Raw genomic sequence first — 19,185 nt, forward strand, 5'->3', positions numbered from 1 at the left:
GTACAACTAACCAGCTCTCTCATCTATTTTTGACTAAGAAATGGGTGTTCTTGCACTACTGTGAACTGACTGCTATGCAAATCAGGGTACAGAGACTTTCAGAAATGCATGTTGTCTTGAGTTTGACAAAGCCAGATTTGTACATATCAGTACTAAAAAAACAGAAAGCAAATTTCTTTAAAGTCTTTAAAGAAAGGAGTAATAATCTGGGCATTTGAATTTAATTCTGTGCTTTACAACAGACTTCCTGAATGATCTCAATTAAGCACCTAGTTTTTCTGCATCTCATTTTCTTTATCCATAAATCAGGGATGGCATCTAGTCCCTACAACACAGCAACACAGAAACACTGTGGAATTAATACATTAAATTGCCGTAAGATAAGGAGACAGTATTGTTAGCGTTTACGTAAGTATGGCTGTTGACGAATAATCATTCCAAGAATAAAATCGTTTTTTAAAATGGTATAATCCCCCAAGATCAGAGAATTCCCAGATGGAAGACACTACCTCAGAGTGGGACAATAGATCATTTGAGTGTTCCTCATCCACTTCAGCTCAAGTCTATAACTATAACTATAGTGAAGTTGACCTGATTTTGCACTGAGTGGACAAGGAGGAATCACATGATGTATTTCATTAGCACCATTCAAGAGAATACATCCTAACCAACTGCTGCAACTGTCTGATCACAACCCAACATTAACAGTTAATAATTCCTCCTGCTGCTTCTACTACGTGTATAGTTTGCCAAACCAGAAAATGTACCTTCAAATCACAACACAAACTCTGAATTAGTAACAGACTGCTATTTAAACAAGGCTCTTACCAATGTAGTTCTTTGACATGGCCACTTCTCTTATTTCAATGTGCACAGAACCTCTTGGAATTTGAATCACTTCCATATAGCCTATATGACAAAGGTAAATTTTATTTGTAGTTGTTTACATTAATCAATATTAGTCATGAAACTAACCATTAATAAATTATTTACTACTAAAAATTACAGTCAGATACTATGAGACTCAAAGGTACTTGGAACATTTTCTTCATGTGATGTAAAAGAAAACTCTTTACATTTCACACAAAAATTTGAAAGGGATAGCAAGAACTTACCATGGAGTCAGAAATTCCTTTTTAAAATGCTAATAAAGTCTTTTTAACAGTGTATCACAAGTAATTAATATATAAAATGACCTTGGGATCATAGGGTAATTCAGGTTAGAGAGGACCTCAGACAGTCATTTAGTTCAACTTCCTGCTACAAGCAGGGTCAGCTAGGAGATCAGACCAAGTTACTTAGCGCTTTTTCCTGCTGGGTCATGAAAAACTCCAAAGATGGAAACTGTACCACCTTTCTGGGCAACCTGATCCACTGCTGGACTGTCCTCCTGGCGAAAAAGTTTTGCTTCCATTCGGTCAGCACCTGTCTTGTTTCAATTTATAGCCATTGTCTCTTCTCCCACCATGTACGCACTGAACTGCACTTAACTCCGGTTCATCAATCCTTTTCCTGTATTCGGGAGCCCAAAACTGATAACACTAAGACTGCAACACTAATGTTGTCTTTTTTGAGCTAAGTTTTAAATTAATAGCCCATACACATTTCCCGAGTTCTTAATAAGATGAATTTAAGAGACACTTCTGGATTCTTTCTATTCTAAAATTTCATGTACGACAATATATCAGATTTTACCATACACATTAAAATCATACACAACACTACTCTTACTATGCCACCATAACTAAATAATAATAAAAAACCCTCACCAAAACCCCCACCCATTTCTTTTTAAGGGCATTAAAGAGCATGAGAGCTAAGTAATGAAACATATTGTTGTATTTGACATAAATCCAAACTAATACAGAAAAAGGAAACAACAAGGCAAAAGAGTCAAACTGAACGACCAGCAGCAATGCCATGCTGGAAATCAATGCAGCACCGGTATTTGCTAGAGCGTCATCTAAATGCATTGTGCAATAGAATGGACAAATATATGCATACCTCCTCTGGGCAATGAATCATTGAAGAAGCCTTCAATGGCTTCACATGTACTCCCATCTCCTCCACAAACACGACATCTATCTTCCTTAGCATCAGACCCCAAAATATTATCACAACCTACATGCTGAGAACAGATAAGAACAAGTATTTTAACAGGATGATGGTCTTGCAGCACTATCTTCATAGTTTTTTTGAAGTGTTTCTCTGAAGTTTGAGATATTCTGTGCTTCATTTTATCTACTCTGTTTTTGATACCTGTTACCGTTAAGTGGGTTTTCACTTACCAGAAAAAGAAAATTAAAAAGGAGAAATTTTGGGTTGTTACCAAATCTTGATTAATAAGTACTTTGCATTTCTACTGTGACTTTCAGGAAGGGATCTCACAGCTTTTTACAAACAATGTAATTATTACAGTTAACAATAAATGATTAGTGATGTTTTTATTTAATATTACAACAGCTAACTATGTTCGACCTATATTGCTTTGTTAAGGTAAACATTTGCTGTGTGTTCCTTAAACATTTATGCAGCATAAATAGTTTTATTGTTCCCAAAGGCATTTACCGCTTCATAGACCATATTTCCATATCCTCTTTTCAGAAGTTTGAATGTAAACTGTAAATGACTTCACTGTAAGAATTAATGCAGAATGAAACATAGTGAAAGGCTGAATTACATGCTGTATTAGGATTCAAAAGCCTTTGGAAAAAAAGAGGTGTCTATAACTGATCATAAAAAGTACATTACATTTCCGATTATCTACTTGAGAAATCTAGGTACAGTGAACAATTATTAACTCCTTATAACTTACTGATTCAACATTATTACAAAGCTAATGAGAATAGAGACAGCTAGATTCTTAAGGAAAAAAAAAAGAGAATGAACAAGTAGGATGTAAACAGAATGGACATTGCATCTTGCCAATTCTTTCCAGGATTTATACAAAAAAGGAGGCAGCTACATAACTTTGTTTACTGCCTAGCAATATTATCTACCACCTTGTAAACAGGTATACATAGGTCAGAAGAGAAGTTATAACATTTTAAATAATTGACAGAATAGTATTATTCTAACCATTTACATTTCGACTTTCTGATTCATCAAGACAGAGGCCCAACTTTATTACATAGCTCATTCTCAACTTGAGATTTAGTCTGATTATCAGTTTCAAAAGATTTCTCAGAACTACTAAAATCTTATGTATAAAGTACACCAGAATTCCATAGGTTATTTCTTGTGCTTTTTTTTTGTTAGTTTACTAATACATGGCAAATGCTTTTGATCTCATCACATTATTCAATAAATATACATCTTCAGCCCTCACTTTAGCAAAGAACTTAAGCATCGGGTTAAGTTTTAGTTATGTTAGTGGTTTCAGTGAAATCAAATAATTTTTAGAGTTACCAGCACTGTTCAGATGTCCAGACTTAAGTACATAATTAAGCGCTTTGCTAAACTGAAGAAGCAGTGGGATGTATATAACCGAAAATATGGCACAGACCTCCAATTCTATTCAAATTCATGTAATGCAGTTCTACAGGAATCTTACAAGATAATCAGATTTTTAGTAAATGGCAAATCCTCGCATCATTATAGACTTTTTCCTACAACTACAGCGCAATACTGACAACTTTCTGTTTCAATTACATTAAGAGCAGAATTGTTTGCAACAGGATGAACTGGTTAGAGAGAAACAGATTAATATGTTCACATTTACTGTTTTTCAGCCAGAGTGGTATTCTAATTGGAATGATGGAACAGGCCTTGGAACAGTGCAAGGAATCTGTTCATCTCCTATTGCCCTTTCTACTGATTCTTCAACAAAAACCATAAAGTAAGAAAAAAGAAGACAAAACGAAGGATCTGTGAATGTCTGTGAGAAGCTACTGAAATTCAAACAATTTGTCTAATTTATGCAATACGTTTTTTATCTTCTTGTCTCAATCTTACTCCTTCATTAACAACTTGATCTGTCAACACTCCCATTTCATGTAAGTAACAAACAAGTACCATAATTAAATGTAGGAGATATCAGACACAACAAAGTAATCCATAAGTACTTTATAAAACATTTGTAACCTTGCATTCTCCATTGATACAGATATCCAGTGAATCAGCATTGCACTGAGTCCCATCTATTACTGCAGGAGCACGTTCAGTATAAAAATTATAACCTTCAGCCAAGCAGTTTAATGCACATGGTTTAACCCCACCTGGACAATAAAAATGAATGGAAAAAAAACCAACAGAAATCTTGAAAAGTTAACAATTAGTTAAAAATTTATATGCATAAGCAGATCTGAAATATATAATCTTATCTCATACCTGACGTATATAATGTATACACTTTATTTAACTTCCCTTTATTGATTGCTCTACTTGACTCTTCTTTCTTGCAAAAAAGATTATTTCGCATAGTAAGATATGGCAAGGTTGGCTGGCTCCATAATGATTCCATTATGTTAATACAACCCTAATGATTATTGAACAATTCAAAACAATAAGGATACCACTTCACCATTTGAAAAACAAGAATAACAAAAGAACGTATTGCTAAAAGTATATCAGGATAAATTTCAAAACCAAGATCAGACTATTTCAATCAGGAATTTAGTCCTATTGAATTACATTACAGCTCAGCCCATGTGATCACAATGATCCTTTTAAGGTTTTTAATCTAAAAAACTAAGACTAAAACCATTCAAGTCAATAAAATACCAAAACACAAGGGGGAACATGGACTTATTCACTCAGGGTTTAAAACAGGAAAAAACAAAACAATAAAAGGGCAACCTACAAACTTTGAACTACAACAGAAACATAACTAAACTTGATTAAACTGTCTTAAAAGGAAAAAGAAATTACAACCCTCTTCCCTGCTGCAAAATACCCTTTTATTGCACAGTGCAATTATTTATAATTCAATTATTGAAGTAGTCTTTAGAGACTCTTATAAATGCTTTTACTTGTTTCTCCTTTTCCTAATATTCTAACCTTAAGAAAAGAAAACTTACTGTGAGTTTTTTTTATTCTGAACTCATCAATGTAGCATAAAAGGCACTTACAGATCATCTACGGAATCTCTAATTCTATTGCAACTGCAGGTGGAGAAGGGCTCCATATTTTTGAAGTGGGGTCCCTACAACGATGCTTACTCCCCTTCACAATAAAACAAAACTCTACCAGAATAGAGATGGCTCTTCTGCAACATTTTTAGCAATAGACAAAACTACAAGCTAAGCAAACTTAGCTCATTATATTTTAATCAAAACATTATATTTACAAACATTACTCCCTATAAAACATTTATATAATTTTGAAGACTTCACATATAATAACACTTTTGCAAAGCTAACCATTACCTCCAGTGTAGGGTTTCCAGTTATAATACTTTCCCCGGAAAGGCATATTGTCAAAATCCGCACATTGCTTTTCCCGAAAATCACGGGCCCCTGAAGGACATGGCTAAAAGAATAAAGACAAAAAAAGGTTAATTTCTTTCAAATACCAACATAAAAATAAATGCTTATATACTTATATTGCAAACATAATCATGCAAGAGACTAGAAGGTGGTTCCCTGCTTTATCTTGTGGCTCTAATTCTGAAACTTGCTTTATTGCTTTACACTTGAAGTGTCTATTTTGCAATCTTAGGCTGGCAGGAAGTAACTGAAGTGATTTAAACAAAGGTTAAGTGTTACATAACAGTTTCCATAAAACTGGACAATCAGAATCACATCAAACTATGCTTCATAATCAACCTATCAGCTACCTCCTTATAAACACACATTAAAAACACTTGAAAAAATTAAAACAAAATCATTTTGGTAAGAGGTGTAGGCTCAGTTACACTGTACTAAGCAGCTGTACTGAGGCATGTTATTAAGACATCAAGAAAAAAATTAAAGCACTTTCTAGAGAGCTGTATCACCTCTGCTCACTTGTAGCCTTGACAAAAGCATTGTGTTAAGGCTGAGAATGAGAAGATACCATGTTTGGCTCTGATTTTTACCAGTCTCCAAGCATGAAGAAATAAAAAATGCTTTCATCTAAATTTTCATTACTTTGCATTACCAATTACAAAACTGTAAAGTATCTTTTTTACTTGGAATAAGGGTAGATGTAAGTGAAATTAATCTTGGAAAGAATTATAGGAAAAACAGAATTCTTTGCTATTTCACATTTTTCAACAGCAGGTTCAAAATAATAATGACAACTAATCTTGAATACACCCAGAATTTAGATAGCACATTAAACATTGTTATCAGTGTTTAAGTACCTGCTGAAGTTGCAAGCTTCATCAGACAAAGTATTTGAAATACAGATTAAAATAATTTTTAGACTGAAAGAGAAAAGAATTTGTTTGACAGAAATCAGAGGTGTTAATAAATATTACTATTATATGAGCAACAGAACAGTCCATTTTATGGCAGTTTTGCTTGTCATCCTATGTACCTAAGCCAGTTAGCACTGTTCAGGAATCTGAAATGCATTCAAGTGAAACGGTCTCTATAAACCTGGATGATAAAAATTTACTGCAAATATTAACATAATAATTATTCTTCTCAGTATACATTAATCAAGCTCTTATAACAGCCAGCCCATTGCACTATGATTCAGAAACCAGAAATTTTTTCTCCAATTTTGAAGCTGTTGTGATATAAATTAAAATAGTGGACATTAGACAGTATTTAAATTTTAAATTTTCTCTATAAATCATTCTATTACCTCCTTCTAACTAAAAATACATTTTTGAATATAATACATTTACTGGTGAAAAAAAATAGTGTAACTACTTTAACTCAATAATCCTTCAGATGATAACAGTGAGAATAAAAAATAACTATGTAAATAAAATAAGACTGTTTAAAAGATTTTTTAAAAGTTACACAAATTAAATTTGCCTCTCTGCATCGTATTCTTCAAGCAGTAGAAGGATCAGTCTTGATCCATCTCAAAGCTTGAGTCCGAATCTCTCTGATACTGGTCACTACACCTTATTCTTCACTTGCTTAGGTACTAATTTATATGGCTGGTATTTTAACTACACCAAGTTCCCCTTACAAATTAATTAAATCACCCCCCGCAATGAAATCCTTTTTAGTAAAGAAGGATCAAGAATTCCATATTTATACTCTTAAAAAAAATTCTCGCAATCTGATCTTTGAGATGTAGGTCTTACTTCCCTTGTTTGATGGTGATCTTGGATGTATTTTGAGGCAACAATATCACTTCATAAACGATCTAGATAACGGGGAAGAGTATGCCCTCAACAATTTTGCTGATAACACAAAACAGGGAGGAGTGATTGATACGCCAGAGGGTTGTGTTGCCGTCCAAGGGACCTTGACAGGTTGGAAAAATGGGCCCACAAGAACCTCATGAAGTTCAACAAGGAGAAGGGCAAAGTCCTGCACCTGGGGAGGAACAACCCCATGCCCCAATACATGCTGGGGGCCAACCAGCTGGAAAGGAACTTTGCAGAAAAGGCTCCGGGTGCCCTGGTGGACACCAAGTTGAACATCAGCCAGCAATGTGCTCTTGCGGCAAAGGCGGCTAATTGTATCCTGGGCTGCAATAGGTGTGTCAACAGCAAGTCCAGGGAGGTGATCCCTCCCCTCTACTCAGCATTGGTGCCTCAGTGCAAGACAGATATGGCCATACTGGATAGAGTCCAACGAAGGGCCACGAAGGGCCTGGAGCATCTCTCATATGAGGAAAGGCTGAGAGAACTGGGACTGTTCAGCCTAGAGAAGAGAAGGCTCAGGGGGCGGATCTCATCAATATATCCAAATATTTGAAGGGAGGGTGTTAAGAGGATGAAGCCAGGCTCTTTCCAGCAGTGCCCAGTGATGGCACCAGAGGCAATGGGCACAAATGGAAACACAGGTTCCTCCTGAACATCATGAAACATTTTTTCACTGTGAGGGTGACCGAGCACTTGTACAGGTTGCCCAAAGAGGTGGTGGAATCTCCCTCCTTGGAGATATTCAAAGGCCGTCTGGACACAGTCCTGGGCAACCTGTTTGAGGTTTGAGCAAGAGGGGCCGTACAAGATGACGTCCAGAGGTCCCCTTGTAAGCAAAGCAAAGGTCTTCTTTTACCCTATTCAATACCGATTCAGTTTTTGCCACAATTTAAACTGCTAAAATCACTGTTTGTACCCTCTTTTCTTCTTGAACACAGCTCTGGCAGTCTAACAGAAAACCAGCTACACACAACTATGCATAGCCTGCAATCTCACTGCTAACAAGAACAGCAGATAAGGCTGGGAATACCTGGGAGCAGCTAAAGGAACTGTGGGAGCAAAGCCCCTCATACAGTGTTCCTGTTTTCTTGATATTTTATCTGATTTTGGTAGTCCTGCAGATTAAATCCTGGCTTCCTATACTGCAAGTACTGTTAAATTAATTTCACAAACTGATATACCAATGATATCAAAACTTTTACATAACCCCATGCCTTTAGCTCTAAAAGTGCAAATCCATCAATCCATAGGCAGATTTGGTAACATTTGCAATAAAATAAGTTTCATTTTAGTGGCTAAGTTCCCCTCAGTGAATACTGACAAGTCTAGCCCTCATCTCAGGATCTTGCTCTTTGTCCAAATCATGAGTATGAATCCCGCTTTCAGGTGGATTTAGTGAAGTTTTCAGTTTAAGGAAGTCCTTCTGAAGACTGCAATTACCAAATGATAGCCTGAAACCTGCAACATTCTGTAATCTGAAGCATAAAATGCAACTTGTAAATTTTGTTGTTGTTGTTGTTGTTGCAGGGTGGCGATAAATAGCTCCTTTTCAAACGGGCAACCTGTCCCAAATGGGCTCCCCCAAGGATTGATATTGGGCCCAAAGCTGTTTAATATCTTCGTAAGTGATCTGCATGATGGGATCAAGTGTATCCTGATGAAGTTTGCTGATGATACCAAACTGAGTGGGGAAGTGGACACTTCAGAAGCGAGAGCCACCCTGCAGGAAGACCTGGATAGGCTGGAAGAGTGGGCTAACAAGAACCTTATGAAGTTCAACAAGGACAAGTGTAAGGTCTTGCACCTGCGAAAACATAATCCAGGAGTGCAGCACAGGCTGGGATCTACCTGGCTGGGAGGCAGCTCTGTGGAAAGGGACCTGGGGGTCCTGGTGGACAACAAGCTCAATATGAACTAATAGTGTGCTGCTGCAGCAAAGCAAGCCAACAGGATGCTGGGTTGCATCAACAAGGGCATCACCGGCACAGACACAGAAGTCGTCCCACTCTACTCAGCCCTTGTCAGGCCACACCTGGAATACTGTGTTCAGTTTTGGGCCCCGCTATGCAAAAAAGACGTGGACAGGCTGGAAAGGGTCCAGAGAAGGGCCACAAAGATGATCCAAGGGCTGGGAAGCCTGCCGTATCAGGAAAGGCTGAGAGAACTGGGTTTGTTCAGCCTTGAGAAGAGAAGGCTTAGGGGAGACCTTATAACCATGTTCCAGTATTTAAAGGGTGGCTACAAAGAAGATGGAGACTCCCTTTTTACAAGGAGTCACATGGAAAAGACCAGGGGTAATGGATACAAGTTACTCCTGGGGAGATTCGGATTGGACACAAGAGGAAAGTTTTTCACAATGAGAACAATCAGCCATTGGAATAATCTCTCCAGGGAAGTGATGGATTCCCCAACATTGGACACTTTTAAGATTCAGCTGGACAGGGTGCTGGGCCATCTTGTCTAGACTGTGCTTTTGCCAAGAAAGGTTGGACCAGATGATCCTTGAGGTCCCTTCCAATATGGTATTCTATGATTCTATGAAAATCATTGGTATAGAAATGCGAAAACGTTACTGCAAGGTAAGCTACAATACGCATTTACAAAATGTCAGCTCTTTGCCACTGTCTCTTTGTGTATGTACTCTTTTCCCAAAGCAAACGTGCAATAACTACTTCTCTTTATTGGGTAAGATATTTCACCTTTTTCATGCAGTTACAGCACATGGATAACTCTTGTCAAGCAACAGGATGCTCGTGTTTCGAAATGCTCTTTTTGGAGACTGCAAATCATGAGATAGGAATCTAACAAATGTATAAGAACTTAAAATCAAGTCTGAAGAAGGTCCTGAGAAGAAGATGATGAAATAATTAAAATTTTGAGCTAAAAAAAGCCTTGACTTTAGTAAGAACATAAAAAATAAGAAGACTGAAGCAAAAATAAATCGCCTAAAGAGTATTAACAAATCATTGAACCGACATTGACGCAAAACCAAACATCTTATCTCACAGAAATCTGTTTATCTTGGAGCTTAAAAGTCAGGCAGACTTCAGTAATTGAACTCATTGTGTTTCCTGTTAACAAAGGGCTATACTACACCTCACAGAAGATGAGAAACACAGCCAGAAGGGTGACAATTGAAACTCAGGTACTGTTCCAAGACGTAGCTCCTCACATGAATGCATTTGAGAAAAAATAGACTTGAAAATATTAAAATTATGAAAGCAACAAACAATATCTGTGAATGTATGCATAATGGAAGGAACCAAAAAAAACCATTTGCCTACGTTCTATTGAGAGAAAAGACTGAAGAACAAGAATCTTGTAAAGGTACATACCTTTACATACCTTACATACATACTTTTATATAGATAAAGCATTCACAGAACTTGTAAGCAAAACATGTTTCTTATCATATATAAAACATTGGGAGGCTTTTACAGTTTTAAATTTATATCAAATTAAGCTTCACATCCTATACGTATTTTAAATCAGACAATGAGTTACTTTAACTGAGCAATTATGCGCCTTGCAATTCTATTAGCATTTTGTATTTTTTTTTAAATTAAAATAACTTTGGTTGGAAAAAAAAATGTATTTTCGTTAGAGATAGTGTGGTTGGTGGTAGAAAATAAGTTTCTGATGAGTGTGTTCTTCCTACCACCCTTTTGTTTCCAGAACTCATTAGCTCATGTTCTTTTCTGCTGATCTCAATGTTTCCATTAGCAGATGCCTTTTGAATTAAGAAGTCATATATGGCTTTGGAAGTGTTTGATGAGAAATAAGCCTAGTAGGAGTGTGTGCACTGTTTCCAAAGAATTAAAATGGTCAAAAGAAAGGGCAACAGAACTAACTCATCTCTGAAAGAAAAATGAAGTCAAAAGGAGGGTTTTTTTTTTTTATGAATAGTAGGAGCTTTAGGGAGTGCTATGTTGAAAATTAGAGATGGGCAACGGATGTTGACACGGCAAAATAAACCTCAACAGAAAAGATGTACAAACAACACATTTTTCATAAAAACTGACAGATTTGCATACTTTTAACGCTACATTAATCAAACATACCATTCCATTAAAAATGTCAAGCACTAAGGACTATCATAAATCTTGAAACAAAACCTACTAGTCTCAGCAACTCTTAGTTATGTAGAACCCTAAATATTACTATAAAAGAAATAGACTACAATCATCAAAACCATTAAGGCAGTAAATTTAAACTTCTGTAAGTACCAGTATGTTTACATACTGGAAATCATACCCAAAAAATATGCAAAAAAAAAAGATTCACAGTCAAACTGTAAGAATGGCATTTCCAAATTGCTTGGCCCGAGTCTGCAATTGTTCAAGATTTGTTTTTAAGACCTAGACAATGAAATGCAAAGTTTCCTTTCCAATACTCTTGCTTAAATTATTGACTGAAATCTGAGTATAGGTAGGGAACGAACATTTTGGAATAGAGGACTATAATTTTAAAAGATTTTGATAAATTGGAGCAGTGATTTGAAATAAAGCAATGGATGCAAATTACTACACTTGAGTAGGAACAATCAACTGTGCAAGCACAACTGAGGAATGACTTCCTAAACAGCAGCTCTTAGGAAAGGGATTTGGGTATTACGGAACAACACAGACTAAATGAATACTGTCACTCCTGTAAGAAAAATGAACACAATACTAAAATGAATAAATGGAATCCCATCACTAAGATGACAGACTAAGTTCAAAGTTACACTTATCTCTGACAGGTCTCAGCTAGAATCCTGACCAGAGGATTGCGCACCACGCTTCAAGATGTGCGCTACTGGGATCTCAAAGGCTATTAACACAGAGACTGTCTCATGTAAAGAAGACTAAGAAGAGATATGATAGTAGTCTGCAAATACAGGAAAGGCTCCCATAGAGGGAATATTATCAGCTGTCTTCTTACTGGGGAAAGAGCAAGTAAGAGTCTTAAAGGATGGGAAAACATACACTGTATTTTATAAAAACTGTCCTGACTGTAAGGATATTGAAGAATCCTAATGATATCTCCCAGACTGGAAGTATTTCAAAACAGGTCAGCTGCCTAACCATCAATTAAGAACAGTTTAAAGACAGTTAATTCTGCCTTTGAGCCAGTGAACAGCCTCCTCTTAGACCTTCTACATGTTCCTTCTGTGACCCTATAAGCTTCCTCTCCGTAATAAACAAATAAAGAGAGAATAAGGAACAAACTAAGAATAAAACTGACTGAAAAGTGTCTGACAATAAGAAAGAAAATATGATAAGAGTAAAACAAATCCTAGCAACATTTCAACGGTATCACTAGGTAGCTATGGTATGATTGTTAATAATAAAAAAGCATTAAAAAATTGTTGTATATTTGTGAGAGAGCAGCATTACATATTATGTAAACTTTCTTGTATACTAGTTACTGTGGCAGACGCTAAATAATATCTATTGGAGATAAACATTTCAAGTAAGAATGCCTGGACAATTACCTCACAAGAGTCCTCAGAGAGTTAAGGGAGAAGGGCTCCAGGGTGCCAATGTGAATTTTTTAACAAATCTTAGATTGTGTGTACAAACTGAAACAATGCTAATGTAAAAAGGTCATTATTTGAAAAGGACAAATAGAATATTCTAGGTTGCAGTTTGCCTGATATCAATCCCAAATACACAGAAAAGTTGGCAGATACAGGTTTAAAAGAATGATAAATAATAATACAAATCAGTACTTTGTATAAGAATAGCTTTCATCAACTAAAATCTTTTACAATTCCTGGTTAAACTAAAAGGATAATGGGATATGCTTAGATTTTGATAAGGCACTTAACTTAGTACACAACATCCTGACTGAAAAAAACAGAAACAAACCTGTACTAGTCCAGTAAAGCATACATTAAATTTATTAAATATTGACTGACAGATTTCAACTGACAGATTTCAATAAGGAATCATCACTTAGTGAATTCGTAGGTGAATTTCCTATCAACTGTAAGAATAAGAAACACACTCAGCGTTACTCAATATTTACACTTGTGAATTGGCACTATGAAAAAATTTCTTGCTTATGTAGTCTTCCAATTACAAAAAGACCATCTGAGTGAAAATAAAGAGGAAGGTAAATTAATTACAGCGGATCATCTGATAAGGTGATCCATTCAAATGAAAATTGCACAAAGACAGCCAAGCGCAAAGATACACATCTACAGAAAAAAAAAAGATGGTCAAAGTTTCAGAACGGTGCACTGTAATTTGGAAGGTTGTATGACTGGAGAAGTTTTACAGCTCCTACTGGACAAGCAGCTTCAGTTTCTCTTACAACACTGTGGGCAAAAGGCCTAACACACTTTTTGGCTGTGTGAACAAAGCTGCTGTGATTAGCAGTAGGAAAGTAATTTTTAATTCGGAAATTTGTAATACTGCCTAATAATGAGAATAACCTCCACAGAGAATTTTGCAGAACTATTACTTATGATAATTAGTAACAATCATAAAAACAAGTTTTTTTCAAGGCATCAGCACATTAACTATTGTATTTTTTCTTGAAATACATCAAAAGATAAACAAGTGAAACAACACCTTTAGGTACAGACTCTCCCACTGTTACGAATTTTCTTGATTTAAGAAGAAAATTAAGACGAATTTGAAGAATAACATGAAAGCCTGTTTATGTTTGTAGTGCTATTGACTTGGAAACTTTCTAGTGAAATTCTTTATTGGTGTGTATGATTTTCTGGTTCAATTTTTAACTTACTTGAATTTGTAATCTAGGTTCATAATTCGATTTTATACATTTATACTCTGCCTCACCCTCTCAGTGGTAGTTCATTATTTGATGGGCTCAGCTCTAAAATAAAACTGCATGATCATTCTGGTAAGACAAGAACCAGCGGATACTTGATGGCAAAACAGCAGGTTTAAAACACATCAAAAGAAATACATTTTCACAGAATGTATAAGAGGATTGTGTAACACATTAGTAAGGAAGCTATAAAGGTATAAAAAGGGCAAGAGGCTTTAAAAACGGATTCATGGAGGATAGTTCCATTTGTGGCAGTTAACGTGGTACAGATATGATGTGGAGCTCAAGAAATCTTTAGGCACCCAGCTTCTGGAAACTCACACAGTATATCCATGGAAAGTCATGCCTTGGCTGCCAAAAGTTTATAATTTTTCCCTAAACACCTGTTAATTGGCCATTGCTGAGAGACAAGACACTGGGCTAGACAGACCTTTGCTCCGATGTGGAATGCTCCTTGTTAATCTTTAACATGGATGCTCAAGTTGAACTCATTCCTTAACGCGAAGATACCAGCTGGGCGTCACATTGAGATAGGGATCCTAACATTTAGCAGAACTTGTAGGGTGCCTGCTATGTAGAAGTGCCCTACAGGGCTGTTTGCCAATAAAATGGAGAATTCACAGCTTTTCTGAACTGAGAAAAAATGCATCCAATGAACAAAATTTACTTACATCAGTATTACAGGAGCGATACCGCTTCCTTTCTCCAAGACAGTATTTGCCTCCACCTGAAGGCCTGGAAAAACATGTTTTATGTGTTAGTATATGTATTACTACAAACACAAGTTCGTGAGAGATACTAATGCATTATTAGTATAAACATGAGTCCAACAGATATATATTATATAAATAAAAATAAAAGTACATGGAACTTTTAAGGTGAGATTTTAAAATATTTTTTTTAGTAAGAATTGTAGCATTGACTTGAATTGGAGCAGATACAAAACAATACTGGGTACTTGAAAATCGTCACTCTCATAGTATTCACCTAGTTTGCAGAGATCCCAAGCAATACAGTTTAACTGTATTTTGAACATACTAAAAAGGCATTGTTTTTAATTATTTGGTTGCTTTGTAAAACTAGAATGAGAAATGTGTAAACAACCTATGGGATTTTTTTTTTTTTAAATCTTCTCATATTACACTTGAAAATATAACAAAATGAAGAAACACTGCCTGCTAAATACTGGAGCCAGCAAAGACTGCGTTTTCTAGTTCAAGAATCTGATTCTGATTTGAATTAAGCAGTATTAAATCTGAGGAAACTCCAGAGTAAGCAAGTTTCTAATTAGTGTGAATAAGACATTGGCTCTTAAATTCCCAAAGTGTTCAAGAACCTTATCTATCTTCCACAGAGATCAAATAATGAATTAACATTGTCTTAAATGGAAGATTAATCAGACATCAACTCTTTGGCTCATAACTGAAAGCAGAAAGGAAAAACACTTGGTGTTTGTTTTATAATAAAGAAATAAAAGAATTTACAATTAACTAAAAAGAAAATCAATACTATTTTTCACATTACAGATATTTAACCAGGCAACACTAACCTTGAACTAAAAGGAATTTTTCTCCTAATGCAGACATACCCCACCCCCGCAAATACACTTGCTTGCTGTACTGTTAAGCATTTAAAATTTAATCACATTTCAACATACCAACCCATATACGTGGTGACAGGAGTAGTTAAAAAACCTTAGGAAATTACTCATGCTCCAAACAAACATTTCACTAGCATTTTTACACACTGCTGTGAAAAAAAAAAATTTAATTTATTATTCTCTCAGTAACATAGTCTGACATGTTATTGATGCATATGGATAATTTTTGCTTTTTAATCCATTCAGTAAGTAGTGCTGTTTGCCAGATTTGATAGTTATTGCTAATGACAGGAGGTGAACAGACACCTTAAGCAGCAGTAATGTGACATTATGGTGTCTGTCTTACAGAGCGCAGTGGAAAGCTGATACACAGCCTGGCTTGCAAAACATGGGTATAAGCAACATAGAACCTAAGTGTACAGAGAGCAGAAGATAAGGAAGGAGTGACAAAAGCCACAGAATGGATTTTCATGAAAGAAGCACAAAATCTTTATGTTTTCAAGAAAAAGTAGTCTTAAAAACTAGTAATGGTGATGGAAATAGCGATTATAGGACATGACAAGAACAAAGCATGGAGTAATAAAACTATCCTTCTGCAAAGACCTATAGCTCTGAGGAGGTAACCAGAACAGGGCAAGCAGCAACAGAAAAAAACAGTGATTCATTCAGCAAAGAACAGCAATGGAAATAAGTACGCATTCCTCATCCGAGAAGTGTTAGTGACAGAGAGAGGAGTGACAGAGACTTACCTGACCGACCTCCTCTGGAACAGTGCTCACGACATTGGAAAGCAGACAGATGACAGGGCCAGTACAGATACACACAACAGATCAAGCTGTAGTGGAGAAGCTGCCCCCTCTTGAGAGAGAGTAGATGGACCAATAGGGAATAGTGGCAAGGAGAAAAGTTGCTGAATTGTTTTAAGAGTCAGTGGGAAGTCACAACTAAGTGTTGGACATGACAGCATATAAATGTATTGTATGCAACATAATATTACTAACTGTGCTTTATATGTAAGCAGTTGTATGCAAAAGCTTGGAAATACTGTGTTGGTTTTTTAATAAGTAACTGGCAATAGTTACTTTATATCCTAGACAAGCATTAGCGGTAGTATGTCTTAAGAAAGCAATCTATCTAAGGCATAATTTAAATATATTTTGCATTAACAGCAAGTTGCAGAAAGAAAACCATTCTGGTTATTGCTAAATATAAATCCAGCTATGTTTGCAGTACATAGGATACATTAAAAATGTTAAAAGTATGTCTAGTGAACTTCTCCTGTTTAAGTGTTTCTGTGTGCTATTTTGAAGACAAATGTTGGCAAACTAGCAAAATATTTTTACAGATAACATGTGAAACCACAGTTTTGAATAATTTCCAAATGTGTCTTTTTGTTGGCTCCGGCTTACTTTAGCTACTTACGCTGGACTGTCACAGTGTCTTATAGATGAGGAGACTCCTCCCCCGCAGGTCCTGCTGCACTCTCCCCATATTGACCACGGACCCCAATCCCCATCTATGCTCTGGGGCCAAGTGCCAAAAGGTACGCACTCTCCCTGATAACACCACTGAAAGATTTCACAAAAAACCACAAAATTAGCTTCCAGGCTGACAGAGTTATCAGGACAGAAAAATATAAGGGTCAGGCAATGACCAATTATAGGCATTAGCATTCTCTGTATAGATAACAAGACTAATATTTTACTTTTTCTAGCCATGTTTAGACATTGGTGAGGGTGTGTGTGATTTGTTAATTGTCTTCACTAAGTCCTGAATTATAGGTCCCTAACACACATCAGAAGTTAAAGCAAGCTTAAAATAAAGATTTTCTTTTTTCTTCATACATCCTCCTTAATGTTTCACATTCAAGGAACTGCAAGTTGCTTACATTCTTTTAAACACTAAGATTCATTTCTAAGATTAGTTTAGTAAAACACCCTCCACATAGGATTCATGTAGGGGCTTTATTATGCAAAATGAGAAATTCCCCCTGATAGTATTTTTAAGAAAGTATTCCCTTACACTTTAAAAAATGAAAATCTGGACAATGGAAGAAGAATTTGTTGCAGTACTTCTTTTATACTAACGTACAGATATAATAGAAGTAGTGCCAAAGCATTAGACATGGTACAGAAAATCATTATATAATAGCGACTGGCCACTTGTTCAGGGACAGAATGAACACGCGTACTTCACTCATGCAAACACTTAAACTTTGCAATATTGTTACTTACATTGGACATACAAAATGACAGACAATTCGCACAAACGGCTAATTGTTAAAGTAAGTTTATCATTTCCTTAGTCAGAAACCTTTTCTAAACCGTTCAGAAATAACCCTGGAGCTCATAGTTTGATCCACATTCTGGTGTCTACTGCATCACTGAGAATCTGGAGTAGCTTAGTTAGATAACTCTTTCCACCGGCTTAGGTGACAGACTAGAGCATGGCCTCAGGTCTACTGTGACCTGAATCTGCACATTTCACTTCCAAAAGGTGGGCATCTGCTGTTTAACAGCAGAATTCCCGTATCAGCCACAGTATTGACCCTTTCTAAAAGGAAACCCAGACAACTTCTGTGTCTAAAGTCAGCCATCTGAATTTGACAAAAAGCACTGAGACATGCACAGAAGACATGGACAGATAGACATATCCCTGTCCACCCATAAGCACTACTGGAAGACCCAGTGTTGAATTTATACTAATAGGTACAGCAAAGCCAAATTTTCCCCTGTCCTGAGTCCTAAGGCTCACCTAAAGCCTCAGTCCCAGTAATGTGTGACATACATAAACAAGTAAATACAGCCATGCACAATGACCTGCATTACTCCAGATTTTTCTGAAAGCAACTGAAAAAAGAATTTAACCTTCAGTAATTACTCAGGGGAAAAAAAAAAGAATTAACAGGAGTTTGATATGAACAAGGATTGTATAGAGTGTCAGTTAAAGAAAATGAGCAAAAATCCTTATTTTTTTGTTAGAAATTTCATTTTGAATAAAAGATACTTCTAGACTGTCAGACGTGTCAGAGTCTAAGCGTGTAGCTCTCAAGAACATACATTAAAATGATACATTAACATTAAAATGTGTAGCTTATCATCAGCAAATACATCTAGACACAACATAGCTTTGCATACAAACACATGCTACCATTTAATATATTTCCTTATTATATTATTTTCTTGTTATTTCTGCATTAATAAGTGTAACCTGTAGCATTATTTTTCTAGCCACATTCATTCTTGTTTCTTCTCTCAAAACACTTTTATCCTCCATGACCTCTTTTTCTCTGTATGTGCTGTACCTGTTTTAAAACACAGCTCTTATAATCCAGCACATTTCTGTTTATAAGCCTCATTTTCTATCAGTTAGAGAAACAAAAAAAAAGCATTAATGTGTCTACAGAAAAGATAAAATAGGCTATCTTAAATCTCAAGTTCAAAATGTGTTGCCTCTTCTGTAAGGTCTGGCCAGTAAAAAGCTGAACAGTACTTGCACACCATCAACGCTTTCTTGGTTTCTCAACCTGCCACCCAACTGAGTAGGCTGG

The 19,185-nt window shown here is 36.0% G+C and overlaps 1 protein-coding gene across 1 annotated transcript in view; it reads right to left on the reverse strand.

Annotated features, from left to right (window-relative positions):
- LOC104077373 (A disintegrin and metalloproteinase with thrombospondin motifs 6) overlaps window positions 1–17,203 on the reverse strand; it is a gene marked incomplete at its 5' end in the record, with an annotated part of 52,216 nt that extends 35,013 nt beyond the window's left edge. Inside the window, 6 exons of the mRNA XM_009578585.1 lie at window positions 829–909; window positions 2,005–2,128; window positions 4,084–4,217; window positions 5,367–5,469; window positions 14,707–14,770; window positions 17,058–17,203. Coding sequence (XP_009576880.1) covers window positions 829–909; window positions 2,005–2,128; window positions 4,084–4,217; window positions 5,367–5,469; window positions 14,707–14,770; window positions 17,058–17,203 — 652 coding nt within the window. The remainder of the gene's footprint in view (window positions 1–828; window positions 910–2,004; window positions 2,129–4,083; window positions 4,218–5,366; window positions 5,470–14,706; window positions 14,771–17,057) is intronic.
- Window positions 17,204–19,185: the final 1,982 nt, after the last annotated feature.

The sequence above is a fragment of the Fulmarus glacialis genome, unplaced genomic scaffold (genome assembly GCF_000690835.1).
Source record: "Fulmarus glacialis isolate BGI_N327 unplaced genomic scaffold, ASM69083v1 scaffold11050, whole genome shotgun sequence".
Classification (NCBI taxonomy): Eukaryota; Metazoa; Chordata; class Aves; order Procellariiformes; family Procellariidae; genus Fulmarus; species Fulmarus glacialis.